Consider the following 15,370-nt stretch of genomic DNA (forward strand, 5'->3'; position numbering starts at 1 on the left):
TTCAATATTGAAATTAATCGTGGCCAAATTCAATTTTTTTGATAACTTTAAGTTGTTTTTTCCACTCAATATATTTCACAGTAAAAGTTAAAGAAACATTATGTATGGATGAAATGCAAATTATCGGCACACAAGCGACTGGCATTAAATTTAATTGGGAAATTGGAATAATTATGCTCATCCTTCTTTATTGACTTTAAATCGATCTTAGTCGACTTCTCAATTCTGCAAGATTTAGTTCAGCTAGCTCAGTATTCTGTTGATGTAGGTCAGTACACAGTTGTTTCACGTGTTTATAAATGTAGTGACTGTTACATGAAGTTCGCATAAGTGATCAACAATAACAAAGGAATAGGTCAGCAGGGCTCGACAGAGCACATGGGACACGAGCGAGAGAACTAGGGAGTTGGGACGTTGACAATATTTTGTGTTTATATTATTGTACAAGAGTTTTTCTCTATAAATAAAAAGCGTTCTTGGTATACAACAATAAAGTTACTTAGTTACCGACCTGCTCAACAAGTGACAATGTCAGCATCAAGATGGCGGAGGCAATAGTTTGGCAATTACCTTGTGGCTAAAACATTGTTGCTTCTGCAATTATAAATAACTACGGTGGTTCGAGCAACCTTCTTTTATTAAATTGTTTGACTTGATTACACTTCTTACTTGAGTATTTATAACTACCCTAAAGATTCGAGAATTAGCCAATGCAACATTATATATAGCAAGAAATGCCGGTTAATTCTTCCCAATACAATAATCATTAAGGTAATCAATGTTGCTCTTGCAAGTATTGGTTGGTTCCACCGTGTAGGGAATAATAATCAAGCTTTGCCTCTCAAAATCGTCAGGCTGGCTACGCCACTGAGTATACATTCATTTGACAAATGACTTTGTTCGCCTTATTAACAGTGCCCGATCTACAAAGTTAGAACATCAGTTGTAAATTGTGCTGGTATTGAAACGTTTTTCGGCCGTACGATATTTGTCATTTTTGTGAATACCACGTTCACTTTGATTCATTGCCTGTTCGAACTAAAGTAATTTACTGCTAATTTAGCATTATAGTGCTTGGTCGGGGACACCGCGGAAATTGGTATAGGCTTAGCCGCAATTCTCGATACTTAGACTTCAAACTTGGTGAGGAAAAAGATTTATAAATATTCAAGAAAATATGTCTTGCACAAAAGATTTGAAGCTTGCTCACGGTAAAAACGAATCGTCTGAATTAATAACCTTGTGTATACTTTAAGCCTCAAAATGGCCATTTCACAGCGGTCAGATGTGTATGATGAGCTGTCAAAAGATTGCAGAATGCGTATTCAGAAGAAAAATTGAACTTTTTTAAGATATTCAAAAGGTTTCTCTTTGATAGGGCGATACAGAAATGCACAATTGTGAACCAGCGATTAGATTTTCGGGTTGAAACGTCTTAAACACCAATTTCTGCGGTGTCTTGGTCGGGTCAATTGGTAAAAAGACAATGTTTGAATAAAGAATCTTTATTTGAGGTTCTTCCAACATCTTCCTTCTCATTGAAAACAACATTCACTTACCAAGAACTGGCGCTTCATTTGCAAAGTGTTTTGCCTCAAATCCCACGACATGAATGACAAACATCAGGAAACATACGAGAACATTCTTTCAACCATCTGCATGGCATGTGCCTTACAATTCACTATAAAGTCTTAAAGACATGCAAGCAATGCTTTTTTTTGTTTCTTGTGTATTGCCTATATACGTTAAAAAATAGAGCAACCCTATATTAGCGCTTACGTTCAACAAAATTGTTTTGTGAAATGAAAGCGAGGGGGTATGATCTTATAGTTTCACAACGTTCAAATTAGGAAAAGAAAGGATTCGCAAGCAGGTTCCTGAGGCAGATGTCAAGAAATTAATATGTGTGAAATAATTTCTTCACGCTGTGAGATTTTTATACGAGAAGGATTCTTTTAATGCACGTACGTTAATTTCTTGACATCTTTCAGGTGTCAAACGAATATTTGCTGTGATCTCTTTTCTCTGCATCTTACACGGAAGACCGATTTAGCTGATGCTTAAAAGCTTTTTAATAAAAAAGTGCCTCTCGATAACTAAGTTTAGCCGCCTCTGAGACTGCGTTCACACGGTACCGGATTCGCTCGTCACGACATTTTCGTTTGCCGATATAAAGCAACGATTTAAAATGTTTTTAATTTGAGAGATTTGTATGATTTATTCAGATCTCGGACATTAAAGATCTCCACTGTCTTTTATTAACTTCGCAATTTAACCCGTGTTCCGATGGCAATCCGCGTGAATGGAACTGAGAGTGAACTACAAGTACATTGCAGAAAACATGTAAACTACAATTCAAAATGAAGACGTTGCCTGGTTGCTCTATGTCATGTTTCTTAAATTATTATTCTTTAGCTACGACATTGGAGGTCCAGATAGAAAAATATTTTTTGCGGAAGGAACATATTTTACAATCAAGCCGACTAAAACGGTATATGACTTTTATGTACATTATAATTATATATTATGTACATTAATATCCCATACATTATAATGACTTTTTTATCAAAAGAAACGATCAGACCTTTTATATTTATGAAGACAGTCTTAGCAACGGTGGTTACACAAAGAACGAAAAAAACCTTATTCGTTTTATTTACTATATAGAATATATCTTCAGTAAAATAAAGAAGTTAAAAGTTGAAAAAAAATTGTAGGAAAGAAAAGCAAATAGTATCGCTCGAGCGTAAGATAAAGATTTCGCCGGCACCGTGATCAGATATCGTAAAATCCCGCCCCTCGCTACAGCCAATGAGATTGCAGGAAAGGCTATATAGTATTCCGCCCGCTGGAGATTTGCCAAAAAAATTACACTCTGTAGTATATAGTTAATTTTTCATTGGGGCTGCGAAAATGAAGCAAAACCCATCAGCGCAAAAAAATATTTTGTGAAATGAGAAGAAAGGATTCGCAAGCAGGTTCCTATTTTCTTGTTTAATGATTGGATAAGAAAATCACGACATTGGTATATGTAATATATGGTGTAGTTTCAGACCCATTTTAATACGGATAAATATACATATAACAACGACAATCAACTACCAGATTAAAAGTTTCTGAAATAGCGGGGTTAGCGGCCAAATTGTGTTTTGTGCCCTGACTTGATTCAGATTAACCTCGCATGACGTTTCGAAAACGTACACTCCCGATCTCTTACGTTGACTGATCACATTATGCGGGAAGTTTTGTGATGAAAATAAATAAGATATATGAGAATAATGAGATGTTTCTGAAGCCTTTGTGAATGGCAGTGCACGGTTCTGGACTGCTGCTGTCCAACATATTATTGCACGCTATAATTTATTTATTAATTACCATCACTTAAAGGTAGGGCGCAGTCTGGTGGTAATGTTAGCAAACGCTTTGTTTACATTTACAATCCGTATGCATTTCCTAAAATATCAAAAACTTTCAGAATATTTGACACGCTTTTAGTTCGGTATACTTTTAAATGAATATGAGAGAGAGTTTATTACAAAACATGAGAAATTTGAGCAATTTTGAAACAAGTACTCATTGTCATGAGCAGAACCGAGGCGCAGAAGCGACTTTAAAGTCTGTTTTCCACTTCAACCGTATCGTAGCGTAACGTAATGACTTAAACAATGAGATACGCAACGTTTCGCTACGATACGGTTGAGGTGGAAAACAGACCTGACCCGCCTTTAATATTAATTAAATAATCATTTAAAATACTGCGATATTAATAATTTCGGAATTAAATCACATAATAACCAACTTTAAACTTCAAAAAACATTCTCAAACTCACGTTTTTGGCGATTAAAGTGTTTTTATCTTAAAACTGGCTTATGGACGAATTTTCATCTCCGCCTTTTTAAATGAATACCAACTTTTCCAATCGTACCAGTTTAATCCAGTGAGACTAGACCGACCTGCGCCCAGGTACAGGCCATTGAGGTTGGAATGGTGACAGTTGTTGTACCACCAAGCTCCTTTCCTGTCCGTCGCGCAATTACCACTCCAAACATCATTGTCACTATCCTTGGTAGAGAACTGCATTTGATTGTGATAAGCAAGAGAATCACCTGCGTCACCTTTTAAGAATATGATAAAAAATTCCTAATGAGTAACATTTAAAAACAGAAACTTTTAAAATTTTCTATATAACGCTCATTAAATTCTAATTGGGCCCTTCTGGAAAGTAATCCGTCTTTGCTATTTATAGACCTCGTTCTAAAATCGTAATAGCGAATCTGCATCTTAGGTAAATAAGACTACGATGAAAGGTTGAAATGGATGAAAAAAATCTTTACTGAGGATCTCATTAAAATTTTGTAGGCAAAACTTTGTTGTGAAATGCAGAATATTTCAAATATGAGTCAACTATAGGTCCTCCGGCAGGAATCGAACCTAGGCTTTTGCGATGCCGGTGCAATGCTCTTGCCACTCATTTTTCCATCAACTGTTCCTGGCTTGAATTTGAAGTGTGTATAATACCACTCGAAATTAAGACCCTTTAAACCACTAGAATATTCCTGCATCGAGTGAAGTGCCAAAACTCATTATTTATTTCAAATATGAAATGCAGAATATTTCAAACCATTCTTATTTATGAGTTTTCTTCGTTTACTCATCAAATGAAGTTCATAAGCTGGGGATACTTGAATAAAAGTTCCAAAATCCTGCAATACCCGCGAACATCGTCTGCTCAGGTATGCTATTAACTCATACTCAATTCCTGCTGAACCTAGCTGCCTTCTCTGCACCTTCCAGTTTCGTCAAACCGCCTAAATCGATTCGATTATCTTCTAGCAGTTTGAATTGGCGTGCTTATGCCACCGTTCCACCTCATCGTTAATGACGAAAGGTGCTAAAACCTTGCATGCTCGCGTGTTTTCGTCTTGGTGTTATTACGGTTCCTATGTATAGTATTTAGTTTATTATAAACCAATACTTGATAGTTTTGTTGGCTGAGTACATGCTGGTATACAGAATAAGTTTCAAAGGAGAATCTATATTATTTTTACCAAGAGTGTGGTTTACCCGAATAACTGCCAATATTCAATCTGTATTTGTCTGATTCATCAGCCACACTAAATGTTCCATATTTAGCGTAAGCCTCGGCACTATTGAAATCCATCAAATCAACTCTTAGAACATTTTGGCCAGATTTAGACAAACGATGTATTTTATCCAGGCCCAACCAGAATTCGCCGTTAAGATCACCAAAGCCTGCTTTATAGTCTGACCATGCAAGGTAGAAATCTTGATTTCAATCTTGTCTTCTTTGAAACACAGTCCAGCCACCTCCATCTTCATTCATATCACAATAGACTCGGAACGATCCCAGGCCATCAGGATTGATCGTATAAACACCATCATGTCTCATTCCGCATTTATAATAATGGGCGCAACTGGCTGCATGAGTTTGAATACAAGCGTCTAGAGAAACATAAATTAGCACTCTATGAACCCAGTGTATAATGATTTAAAAGTATACATATTCCATTTAATGATTATTTTACGGCACCTTTAGCTTCGAAACTCCGAGTCAGGTCATCCAAACGAGCCGTAAGTTTTGCGAAGGCGGAGTTAAGTAACTTAAGCTATGAAAGACAAAATGACAATGGCCATGTTACACGGGCAATTTTTCTTGCAACTTGCAATGCAATCCTACTTTTAAGAGATGTAAATTAGTGCGGAGTATTCAAAATGTAAGTGTAAGAAACGAACATGGAGTGTAATAAACATAAAAGTTTCGTAGTTGCCAAATTTACATATCTCAAAAGTAGAATTGTATTAAAAGGGTTTTGACAAAAAATTAAGCCCCGAGAAATCGCGATAAAAATACAAAAATGCTATCATGCACGCTTAATAATAAACAAATAATAATGCGATATTGCTCGAAGAATTAGGGATTAACAGTACTCACCCCGGTGGCTCGTACAATTTTGGCCAAATTTCTAAACATCACTCTTACTATATTAATCCCGATTTGTACTCGCCATCGCATGATTACTTATATAAATTTTGAGGCTTTGATGATAGGTTAGCCAGCTATATAACACGGGACTGTGCAAAAAGGGAAAGTAAAAGCAAAAGAAAAGCGAGAAATTTTGGACTAAAAATACTAAGATTGGATTAGATAAGGTTTAATTAGATAAGGTTTGAAATTATTATTGATTAGTAGTTACAAGCTTGAATAGGAAAGGTGAAAAAATGATATTATACAGATGGCTCCAAAATGTAGTAACTGCCTTTTTCTCTTCTGCAATTGCATTCCATCTTTCATTTGATCTTACATAAAGTTTTTGATTGTCCTTTCGAAATTTTAATATTCCTTGGACTGCTGGAATTTTACCAACTGTCTTATTATCAGGAACAACTATAATCTGGGATAGAAATGGAAATTCAAAAATTCTTTTATTAATGCTAGAAAAATAGTATACAATAGATAGCACAACAACAATTGATAGGAATGATTCAAATATTATATTATGTTATTACTTACTCCATCAGTCAAAAGCGGCTCGTTTCTGGAACAACGACCCTAAAAGAAAGTAATACATGATCACTTGGGAGGCCCGGCCGCATTCTACCACGGACAAGAAAGCAAAGTTCGTGCTAACTTACCCTCTTGGGGACAACGTTTTGACCAAATAACTTGTACCAGACCTCGTCTCCGTTCGCTTCGGAAACTTTAAATTCCATGCATTTGTTCCAAACTTTCTTTGGAGAAGATGTCCTCACCCAGAACCATGAATAAACATTCTTTACCACATTTGCGCCAGGTTTTGCCTTACAATCGGTGCCACAGAGATCGTCTGTGCTATCTGGTAGACTAAAACAACTGCAGCACTAAAATTGAGACACCTTGGATTAAATTATTTGTGCATACATGGACTAAACACTTTATCATAACTAGAAGTCACGGTTTATACGCCTACAAGCCATCAAAGCCAGTTTGAAGCCTTGTTTAAAAATGCTAACGTATCCACAATATAATGCATGGTTTAGAGAATTTATAGTCTACAAAGTCTGGAATGACAACAGTTCTGTTGACGTACCACTCCTTTGTCACAGCCGATAAATGCGGTTGTATTGCGACTGATTCCAGATGTTTCGCTAACACACTGTAGCTGTAATGTACAGAAATGGTCAAAAAATTATTTGTTGTTGATTTCGTGCATCATGTGATTTCAACTTTTGTAAACATCTCCACTGCACAATCTATTCTATTCTATGAAGACACTGAAAACCGTTGTTGACTATAAAACAAAGCCTTCATAGCAAGTTTTTTTAAAAGCAATATATCCGGAATACATCATTCTGTTTAATTTGAAAGGTTTTAGAACCGTTGAGTAAGTTAAGGTGCAATTTCCCTTTTGGCAGGGTATAGTTTTTAGAAATGATTCCAAATCAGCATGCCTTTTTGCCCCCTTGACCCATATAAAAATAAGATACAGTTAGTGCATCTAAATGTCGTTGCTAAGTTATACCTGAAAGATCCCGACGAGTCAGTTTGAATGGGAAACTTTCGATGAAAAGCAAAACCTTGAGGACATTGTTTTTCGAAGCATTCGTTCATCATTGCCTGAAAATAAATGGAAATTAATGTATTAGATTTGTGTATTTCAGGAACTAAGCAAATGAAAAATTCTCGTTTCTTTTAATATCAAAAGCAATGAAATATACCAACAAACGGTTCGTCGAACTATCAGTAAAATTCTAAACAGGACAATGAACAACAACGTTAAATACCAACCCATCCAATTTTCAGAAAAAAGTGTTGATGTAGTCCAAACTGTGAGCAGCGAAATTTTGTCGTGACAATTTTCTCAGTCCGGAGATCTTTGACATAAGCGATATCACCAATGCCTGGTGATGTTGCTCCACAACCCCCCTGATTAACAATCATGATATTTTTAAGAGGACGGGTATTTCGCAGTCTGTAGGACCTGCCAAGATAAGGAATAATTTTTAGGAAGATGTTTTGGTTTAGAAAGATATTTTGAGTGCATAAATATTCAGTTACTGGAATATTGAAGACTCAAGCGATGGAATAATTTGATCTCAGATTGACTCATTGACAGAAGGTGTTTAGGAAGGTGTTTTCTTGATGTACCGTGGTGGTATGTGACTCAAAGCAGTTTGGAGACTGATATTAGATTTTCAACAGACAATAATTTTAATTCATTAATTTATTATTACCAGTGAGCATTTGCTTTAGCTAGGTTTTCTGTTGTGGATATTTGTATTCTGAAATCAAGAACTTGAGCGTCACCGAGATCACTCGACCACTGAGATTCACCAAATGGAACAACTGTTGTGTTTTTAGACGGAACTTTCCATGTTACAGAACTGTTGAGTTTACCAACAAGCGCAAATCCCCCTCCATCTGTTGTCATGTCACAATAGACCTGCGGTAAAAATGAGCAATTAAGAATGGGCAGGAAATAGCACTGCTTGATCTAGGGCGTAACTAGAACGATGATTGAGGGGGGGGGAGTATTTATATATCCATTTCTGCCCGTCGGATTTCTATTATCATTTGTCAGCTATTCCACTTACAAAAGAAATTCATCGGGCAAAACCAGCTGAATATATCAAAACTCGGGATCGATTTATAAAGAGGACCAATAATAAATTTACCAACCCTCTTGGGAGCACCTCGATTCAAATTTATCCAATAAAATCCATTTAGAGACTCAAAATTCTTATTCAGAATATCCGTGCAGTCGTAGCCGAGGTTAAAATATTCGCCAGAGGGACTGGAACCTAGAATGGAAATGATTGTTCATTTAGCGGTTCGAAAAACTGCACAAAATGGTCGGGAATCGACAAAGAATTCTGGAACTTTCAGAACACGTTACACTCGAAACGTTACCGTCCGTTGTTTTCCAGGCATAAACTCCATTTCGTTCAGCGCAAATTAACAGTTTATCATTATTTGAACGATCTTTGATCAATTTTAACAAACCACGTTCCTTCTTGGTACACGAGCCAGGATCATAACCTGTTTGAATGTCCACAATCTGTCAAGATACATCAAAAATTTGATTTTGATTTCGCTTGGATGATTCGAGAGAAACAACTTTGTTTAATGAATTAAATTGAAAGAAACAATGATGAAATTACAAATAAAAACTAATAAAATCATTATAACCTCGAGATTATCTGACCTTTTTTTCAGGAGAGACAAATGAGATCCATGTGATCATGATCAGAACATTAATTACCAGCAGTTCAAAACGAAGCATGTTTATTGCGCTATACGAGAAAGTTGTTTTTGTACGGTAAACAACAAGCAAACAACAAGCAAACAATACTGAAAAAAGTACTGAATACTTAGCTATATTGGTTTACCAGTTTTGATTTGAAAATCAGTACAAAAATTACTCCAGTTTCAAGTAGTGTTATGTCTTATCTTTACCATACACCAAATGGCAATCCACTGTTTACTATATAGATAGTCAAACCTTAGAGCCGAGGTCACTCGGGTCAGGACATGCTAAAGCGTTCATATCAAAAATACTTGGTTTCTTATAACATTAGGTTTTCACAATGAAATGAAAGAATTTATAGCATGGTTTTAAATCTTTTAATGATTTTAAATCTTTTAATGCACAACACAACACAATATGCGTTATGATTTCTCATCTGGGGCTGGGCACATATTGATATAGACGATTGTGATAAACACACTCAAATACCAAATATTTATGTTATTAATATGTGTTGAATTAATTACGAAGCAAGTTCTGTGTTATATTTATGGCTGAAACAGTTGTCGTTAAATAAACAAAACTATGCTATACAACGCACAATTTATTTTTCTGAAACGTTTTGTTAGTAATGGGATTGCAACGGAGATTTTCGACGATGAAAAACAAAAAACGCTCTAAAGCAATTACAAGTCCATTTCGACTGCGTCATATAAATATCACAAACATTCGGTACGCATGCATTAATTCGCTGTCTTAGCCGTCGTAGTCTTTTCCGTGAAAATCAAAGTAGAATGTAAACTTACCTCATATCACATTCAACGACGTTAATTCCCACAAAACGCTTCTGAAATAAATGCGGCTAACTAAACTGTTTCCGACCTTACCAGTGAGTAATAAAAGATCTAAAAAATAATTAAAAATCTATGACATTCTGAAAAAATTACATTCCGATCTGTCATCTCGATATAATGTTTCATTTATTTAATTGCACCATTACCAAAAACTTCGATCATCATTATTCATGCCATTAGATAAATACAGATAGTTTAATATTTCGTAAAACTCCGGTTACAAAGACTAAATTACGTGCCGAGAATAAGCTAAAGTAGCACGAATGCCCAATATTCCAATTCTTTTAAATTTTTAATTAAATATCTTTGAGTAAATCTGAAGTATGAGGTTAAATCAATTAAGATTTGTAGCACTTCACTCGACTTTTACAGGGTGAGCTTCTACAGGGTGTCCTAAAAAAAGTCCCCTCTATATTGAAATAAAGCCTTTGTTATAATGTGATTGCCTTGATATTATATATGATAACCCCAATTGAAAGTAAGACGCTTCATTTGAATGCCTCGACCTAATAACTACGCTGTTTACACACGACTGCGTTGATCATGCATTAAAATTCCAACAAAAGCTTCATTTCAATAGGGGAGACTTTTTTGGGAGAAACCCATTATATTTCAAATTTACGCCCGCAAATTAAATCATTTCTAAATCCAAGTGCCATTAACAATGAATAGGCGCAGTCAACCATTGCTCGTGCCACTTTGGAATTTCGAAGCCGAGTCTAAGGCCTAGATTATACGTCGCATTTTCGTCGCGTCGAATGCAATTCATACAATCGATAATGAGATGATAAACCTCATTAAGCTTCATTGCTATCTCATCTCATGTATTTGTTTGAATTGAATTAATTGCATTCGACGCGACCAAAAAGAGACGTATAACCTAGGCCTAAAACACTAACGAGGATTTGAAATAGCTTATCACCCATCATTAGAAGATATTCATATTATTGAGGCTGTGTGAGTAGGGATTTAGGGTTTTCAATCAAGCGAATGCGCGTGAATGACCGAATGGAAGGAAATAGAGTTGTTCGAACTAGATTTAGTATTCGTTCGCCATCGTGTGAGTGAAGGGTGGCTTTTAGCAGCAGGAAGAGGAGATTTCGAGATCTTCAAAGCGTGCCAGAAAACTACGATATAGAACGTGATAAATTCCTTTCCACAAACAACGCGCTTTAAAATCGTTGGGGAGTTCGCATATTTGAAGACTGGCAAAGTGGGCGAGAAAATGAAGCATGCAGTCGTGTGTGAGAACAATCCTTTGGCGTTAAATCTGGAGAATTTGTAAATTTGGACACAAACTTGTGTTCAATGACGGTAGGAACATGAATTTAAAGTGATTCATTTATACTATGATCATATTTTGTTGCTTCAAGTCACCGAAGTGTGATTGAATGCTTTTGTAGCTTGAAATTTTTTTTAAAATACAGCTTACTGCATGCGTTTAGAATTAATTCTAAACAAAGCAATTAACTATATTTGTATAATCATTTATTTAACCCACTATTTTTCGGTTGTTTACTTGAAAGTCTTCAAGTAATTGACAGCTGACCTTGACGAAATTAAGTTAGACCGGGTGACATCCTCGTTCCAAGTAGTGTGACCATATATTAATATTTTATAAGCAAGTCCCCTCCTCGAATAAATTTTGTATAATTATTAAAATCAAGTGGGTCTGATTTATGTACATCCGACCGAATCACCGAATATAGCATAAAACTGCCAAAATCTGGCCACCCTGGTCCCCTTGCTTTTCGCACATGGAGCCCGGCCATGGGGACGACAATGACCGGGTGATTGGCCGAAATGCTACGAATAATAATCTCAATGATGTATGATGAAAGCTTATTACTGTGGGCCCAAATATTTCAGTAACACAGCACTTAACGTACTATTGAGTGGTTTATAGATTTCAATAAATCTCACTACAATCTACCGGCGATAAAGTCTCGTTTACATCACACGCATTCTTAGTTATCCTTCGTTTCATTTCATTTTGCTGCAGGGCCTCTTTTAAGGATATGTAACTGGGTGGGACATTTTCCCCAAGGGACCTGAAATAACGTAAAAAGGGGACCTGAAAAAATCTATTAAAGTCCATAAAATTTCAGTTACTAATTTAAAAATAGGTTTCGCTACACTATAGGGCAAGAGAGCCTGAGGTTGAGATTCTGCGAAAGGAATACTGGAATACGGATTAATTAATATGTTGTCCAATATTAACTTTGGGAGTTATTTTCACACCAAAAATATGAAAAGGGACTTTCTACTGGGGGGGAAAAATTGCCGACTGGGGGGGGAAGTAAGGGGGGCTGGGGGGGCAATTTCCCCCCAGTCTATATGTTAAAAGAGGCCCTGTTTTGCTGCCTAACTTAAAGGTTTAATTTTACGACTTTTCCTCTATATGTTCTCTCCACACCAGCTCTTTATAAACAGTAACTTTGCAAATCTAAAATTTCTTCCGTTGTTTCAACGTCATTTCTTTTTCCAGAGATGTTTGCCAGTTGGCAGTTCACAACATTGAACTTGCCCCTGTAGTTGAATCCAACACATCTAATTTCGGTTCCTTTTGGGAGAGCTCGTAACATTCTATCGGGGGAATTTTTTTATTGACGGTATGATTTGATATGATTACTTCTGGAGGTAAAGACGGGCCTCCTAAAAGTAGCAAAAATGGTTAGGGAAAGGAAATTTTCAAAGAAAAAAGTTCTCCAACACTAGGAACCCGATTCGTTTTAACTAAGAAAAAGCAACCGAGGTAATACCTTTTCTAAAAGTAATAAAAATCCCCGAAGAACATTTCTGTGAAGATATACGTGCAATTTTGATTATCAGTAAGATCAAGATTATTTCTTTAAATATGATTTCACAAGGTCGTCAACTGTGCTTACTTCGACAAGCAGTCGCTGAAATGACGCTTACATGCAATCAACAAAGCAGGTTATAAGTCAGCAGATCTTGGCGTAATTATGCCAGTTATGAATATATTATTTTATACTCTATTGATTGTAATGAGCATGCGCATTTGTGCAGTAATAATTTCTGGTTTAATATCTTGCGGGAAAAGAAAAAAAAGACAAAATCACGCACGAGTAGCAGGAGAAGGCCGCAACATTTTTGTCTTCTGAACGCTGGAGCGTCCGCTGTGCATTACTGCAGTACACATGACGTGCGGAAAATTTTATTCTGTTACTTTTATATAACAACGACTAGACATTGAATATTTTATCATTTTTATTGCGATGTCATACTCTTGTTGAATAATGCACTTATCGATTAATGCACTTTTGACATTAAACCCGCCGCAAACAAGAGCTATCAGCTGTGCTAACGATTTCGCGAGGCAGTTAGCTCAGCCCGAAAACCATGAGCTAACAGCCACACGAGATCTTTAGCTCAGCTGTGTGCGGCGGGTTTAAACCGTACCTTTTGTAACGTACATGAAAATATCTATTATAAAATGATCTTAAATCCTCCTTCTCAACCGCCTTTTTTTGTAGTCCACATAATATAGTCTCACTACACCACGTACCCGCGCACTCTCAATAATATAAAAAACGAAGCTAATATATTATTTCTCTCTTGCGTGAAAGTGGTCGTAACTCATAAATACTTAATTGAATAGTTAAAGCGCATAGTTGTTGGTAAAATATATATGATAAAAAAAGTTTAGTTTCTCAAAAGCGAAGCCGAAAGTTATTTTGACTAGGTTGAAAAGGACAAAAAACCTTCCTTTCCGTGAGGGATTTGACTGATTGTTATTGCGAGTGCTGCCTATTACGTTTCTCAAAATTAGGCTCGCAGGTATATTTCATTACTTCATGACAACCGAGAACAAGTTCCGTGCATTATCTTTCACTCATCGATATGACACAAGCAAATGATTTCTTACGTGTTTAAGCGTGTCAAATCTTGCGCAATACGTATGCGTTTTCGAACAGCGCTGGCTAAATAAATACCCCACGAGTCTGTTAGCTCAGCAAGTTTAATCTCTCGTGTGCGATAGTTTTTGTGAGGAATTCGTCTGGAGAGGCAAGGTTCTCTCGTGTGCGGGCGGGCTGAACTAACTGCCTCGCGAGGTCGTTAGCTCAGCTGATAGCTCTCGTGTGCGATGGGCTTTACTAGCATTTTAGACGCATATAAGCGCAATCCACTGGCGAACCCTGTTATGCATGACATGTCGACCATTGGAAAAACACCATTATCGTGCTTGTTTATGAACCATGCACATCATCAAATAACTTTCCAAGTTAGAAAGCGCCGTTTTAAACCCGTCTTAGTTTAATTAGACTGAGTAAAACGTCGTCCTGAATGGATAATCGGTACTTCTATGCATTAGCTTTTTGGTAATTATGATGTTAATAAATAGAGAGGTTAAGATACCCCGGTTCCGGTGTACGGGTACGGATAGCCTTATTTTGTTCAATGAATTTCCATCAGTGTTTCTCTCTTTTACGGGTATCTTAACCTCTTTATTATCATAATAAATCTAATAAAACATTAATGAACTCAAGCAAGTAACGTTTTTGACAACACGTACGTTGACCGGAAGTAAAGTTTTTGTTTTTCACCAATCACAATCCTTGACCCAGTCTTTTGACATTGCTCATGCCGTTCGTGTTGTCTAAAACTTCACGTAAGCTCGACAAACGTTTATTTATTAGGCAAACGCTTTACACTGGTCGTAATCCGTCAAGACCAGTGTCTTAAAATGCCTAGTGATGTTACAAAAACGGCCTACATTCATGGATTATACCTCTTTCCTAATTCTTATATGGAATCGCAGGCTTGTATCAAAATAGCTGTCATTTTAAGAGGGGGCTAAATATCAAATCACTCAGTGCATGATAGTATGAAATGCGTCAATACGAGAATTCTGCATAGTGAAAACATTGAATTGTTTAACAAAATGCAGTTGTTGATAAGAACAAGTAAACTGCATTTCCCTTTTTTCTAACAAGCAATGCCAATGAGCCTAACGTCGATAACGCTGAATAAGATCGTGTGATTTATAAATAACTTCTTATTAATCGAGCGCGAGGTCTTTACCGAGAAATATCGGTTCGAAGTCTTTTTGAACAGACCGAGCTCGAAAAGCGTAGTTTGTACAAAAAGATTGAAGCGGTTCTATACCCCCACGTGGTATGCAAATCGATCAATCAAAACGTAAGTTTACAAATAATGAATATTCAATATATTTATTGAGGGCTCAGAGGGTTAATGATGAGGTCACTATAATTATTGCTTATTATTCTAAATACGATAGAATCTTC

At 36.4% G+C, this 15,370-nt stretch overlaps 1 protein-coding gene, 1 long non-coding RNA gene and 1 pseudogene across 2 annotated transcripts; all 3 read right to left on the reverse strand.

The window, feature by feature from the left end:
* Positions 1 to 3,840: 3,840 nt before the first annotated feature.
* Positions 3,841 to 5,703, reverse strand: LOC114536082 (annotated as a pseudogene).
* Positions 5,704 to 6,017: 314 nt separating this feature from the next.
* On the reverse strand, positions 6,018 to 7,627 carry LOC114536084. The gene is made up of 5 exons (XR_003688395.1): positions 7,522 to 7,627; positions 7,090 to 7,161; positions 6,656 to 6,880; positions 6,534 to 6,572; positions 6,018 to 6,414 (listed from the first exon to the last, which is right to left on the reverse strand). It is a non-coding gene; the product is annotated as an uncharacterized LOC114536084 (long non-coding RNA).
* A 148-nt stretch (positions 7,628 to 7,775) lies between these two features.
* LOC114536121 lies at positions 7,776 to 10,139 on the reverse strand. Its single transcript, XM_028557471.1, has 6 exons — positions 10,053 to 10,139; positions 9,205 to 9,292; positions 8,910 to 9,057; positions 8,679 to 8,800; positions 8,234 to 8,442; positions 7,776 to 7,980 (listed from the first exon to the last, which is right to left on the reverse strand). The coding sequence occupies exons 1-6, from the start codon at positions 10,055 to 10,057 to the stop codon at positions 7,776 to 7,778; spliced, it is 777 nt and encodes a 258-aa protein (XP_028413272.1). The 5' UTR covers positions 10,058 to 10,139.
* Positions 10,140 to 15,370: the final 5,231 nt, after the last annotated feature.

The sequence above is a fragment of the Dendronephthya gigantea genome, unplaced genomic scaffold (assembly GCF_004324835.1).
Source record: "Dendronephthya gigantea isolate DGI-Jeju-01 unplaced genomic scaffold, DenGig_1.0 000130F, whole genome shotgun sequence".
Taxonomy (NCBI): Eukaryota; Metazoa; Cnidaria; class Anthozoa; order Malacalcyonacea; family Nephtheidae; genus Dendronephthya; species Dendronephthya gigantea.

What these genes read in the sequence shown, in the direction of transcription:
- LOC114536121 (XM_028557471.1), bottom strand. An exon ending in TTGTCTCTCCTGAAAAAAAG is followed by an intron (nt 9,058 to 9,204) that starts GTCAGATAATCT and finishes GTATCTTGACAG; the next exon opens with ATTGTGGACATTCAAACAGG. An exon ending in GCTAAAGCAAATGCTCACTG is followed by an intron (nt 7,981 to 8,233) that starts GTAATAATAAAT and finishes TTATCTTGGCAG; the next exon opens with GTCCTACAGACTGCGAAATA.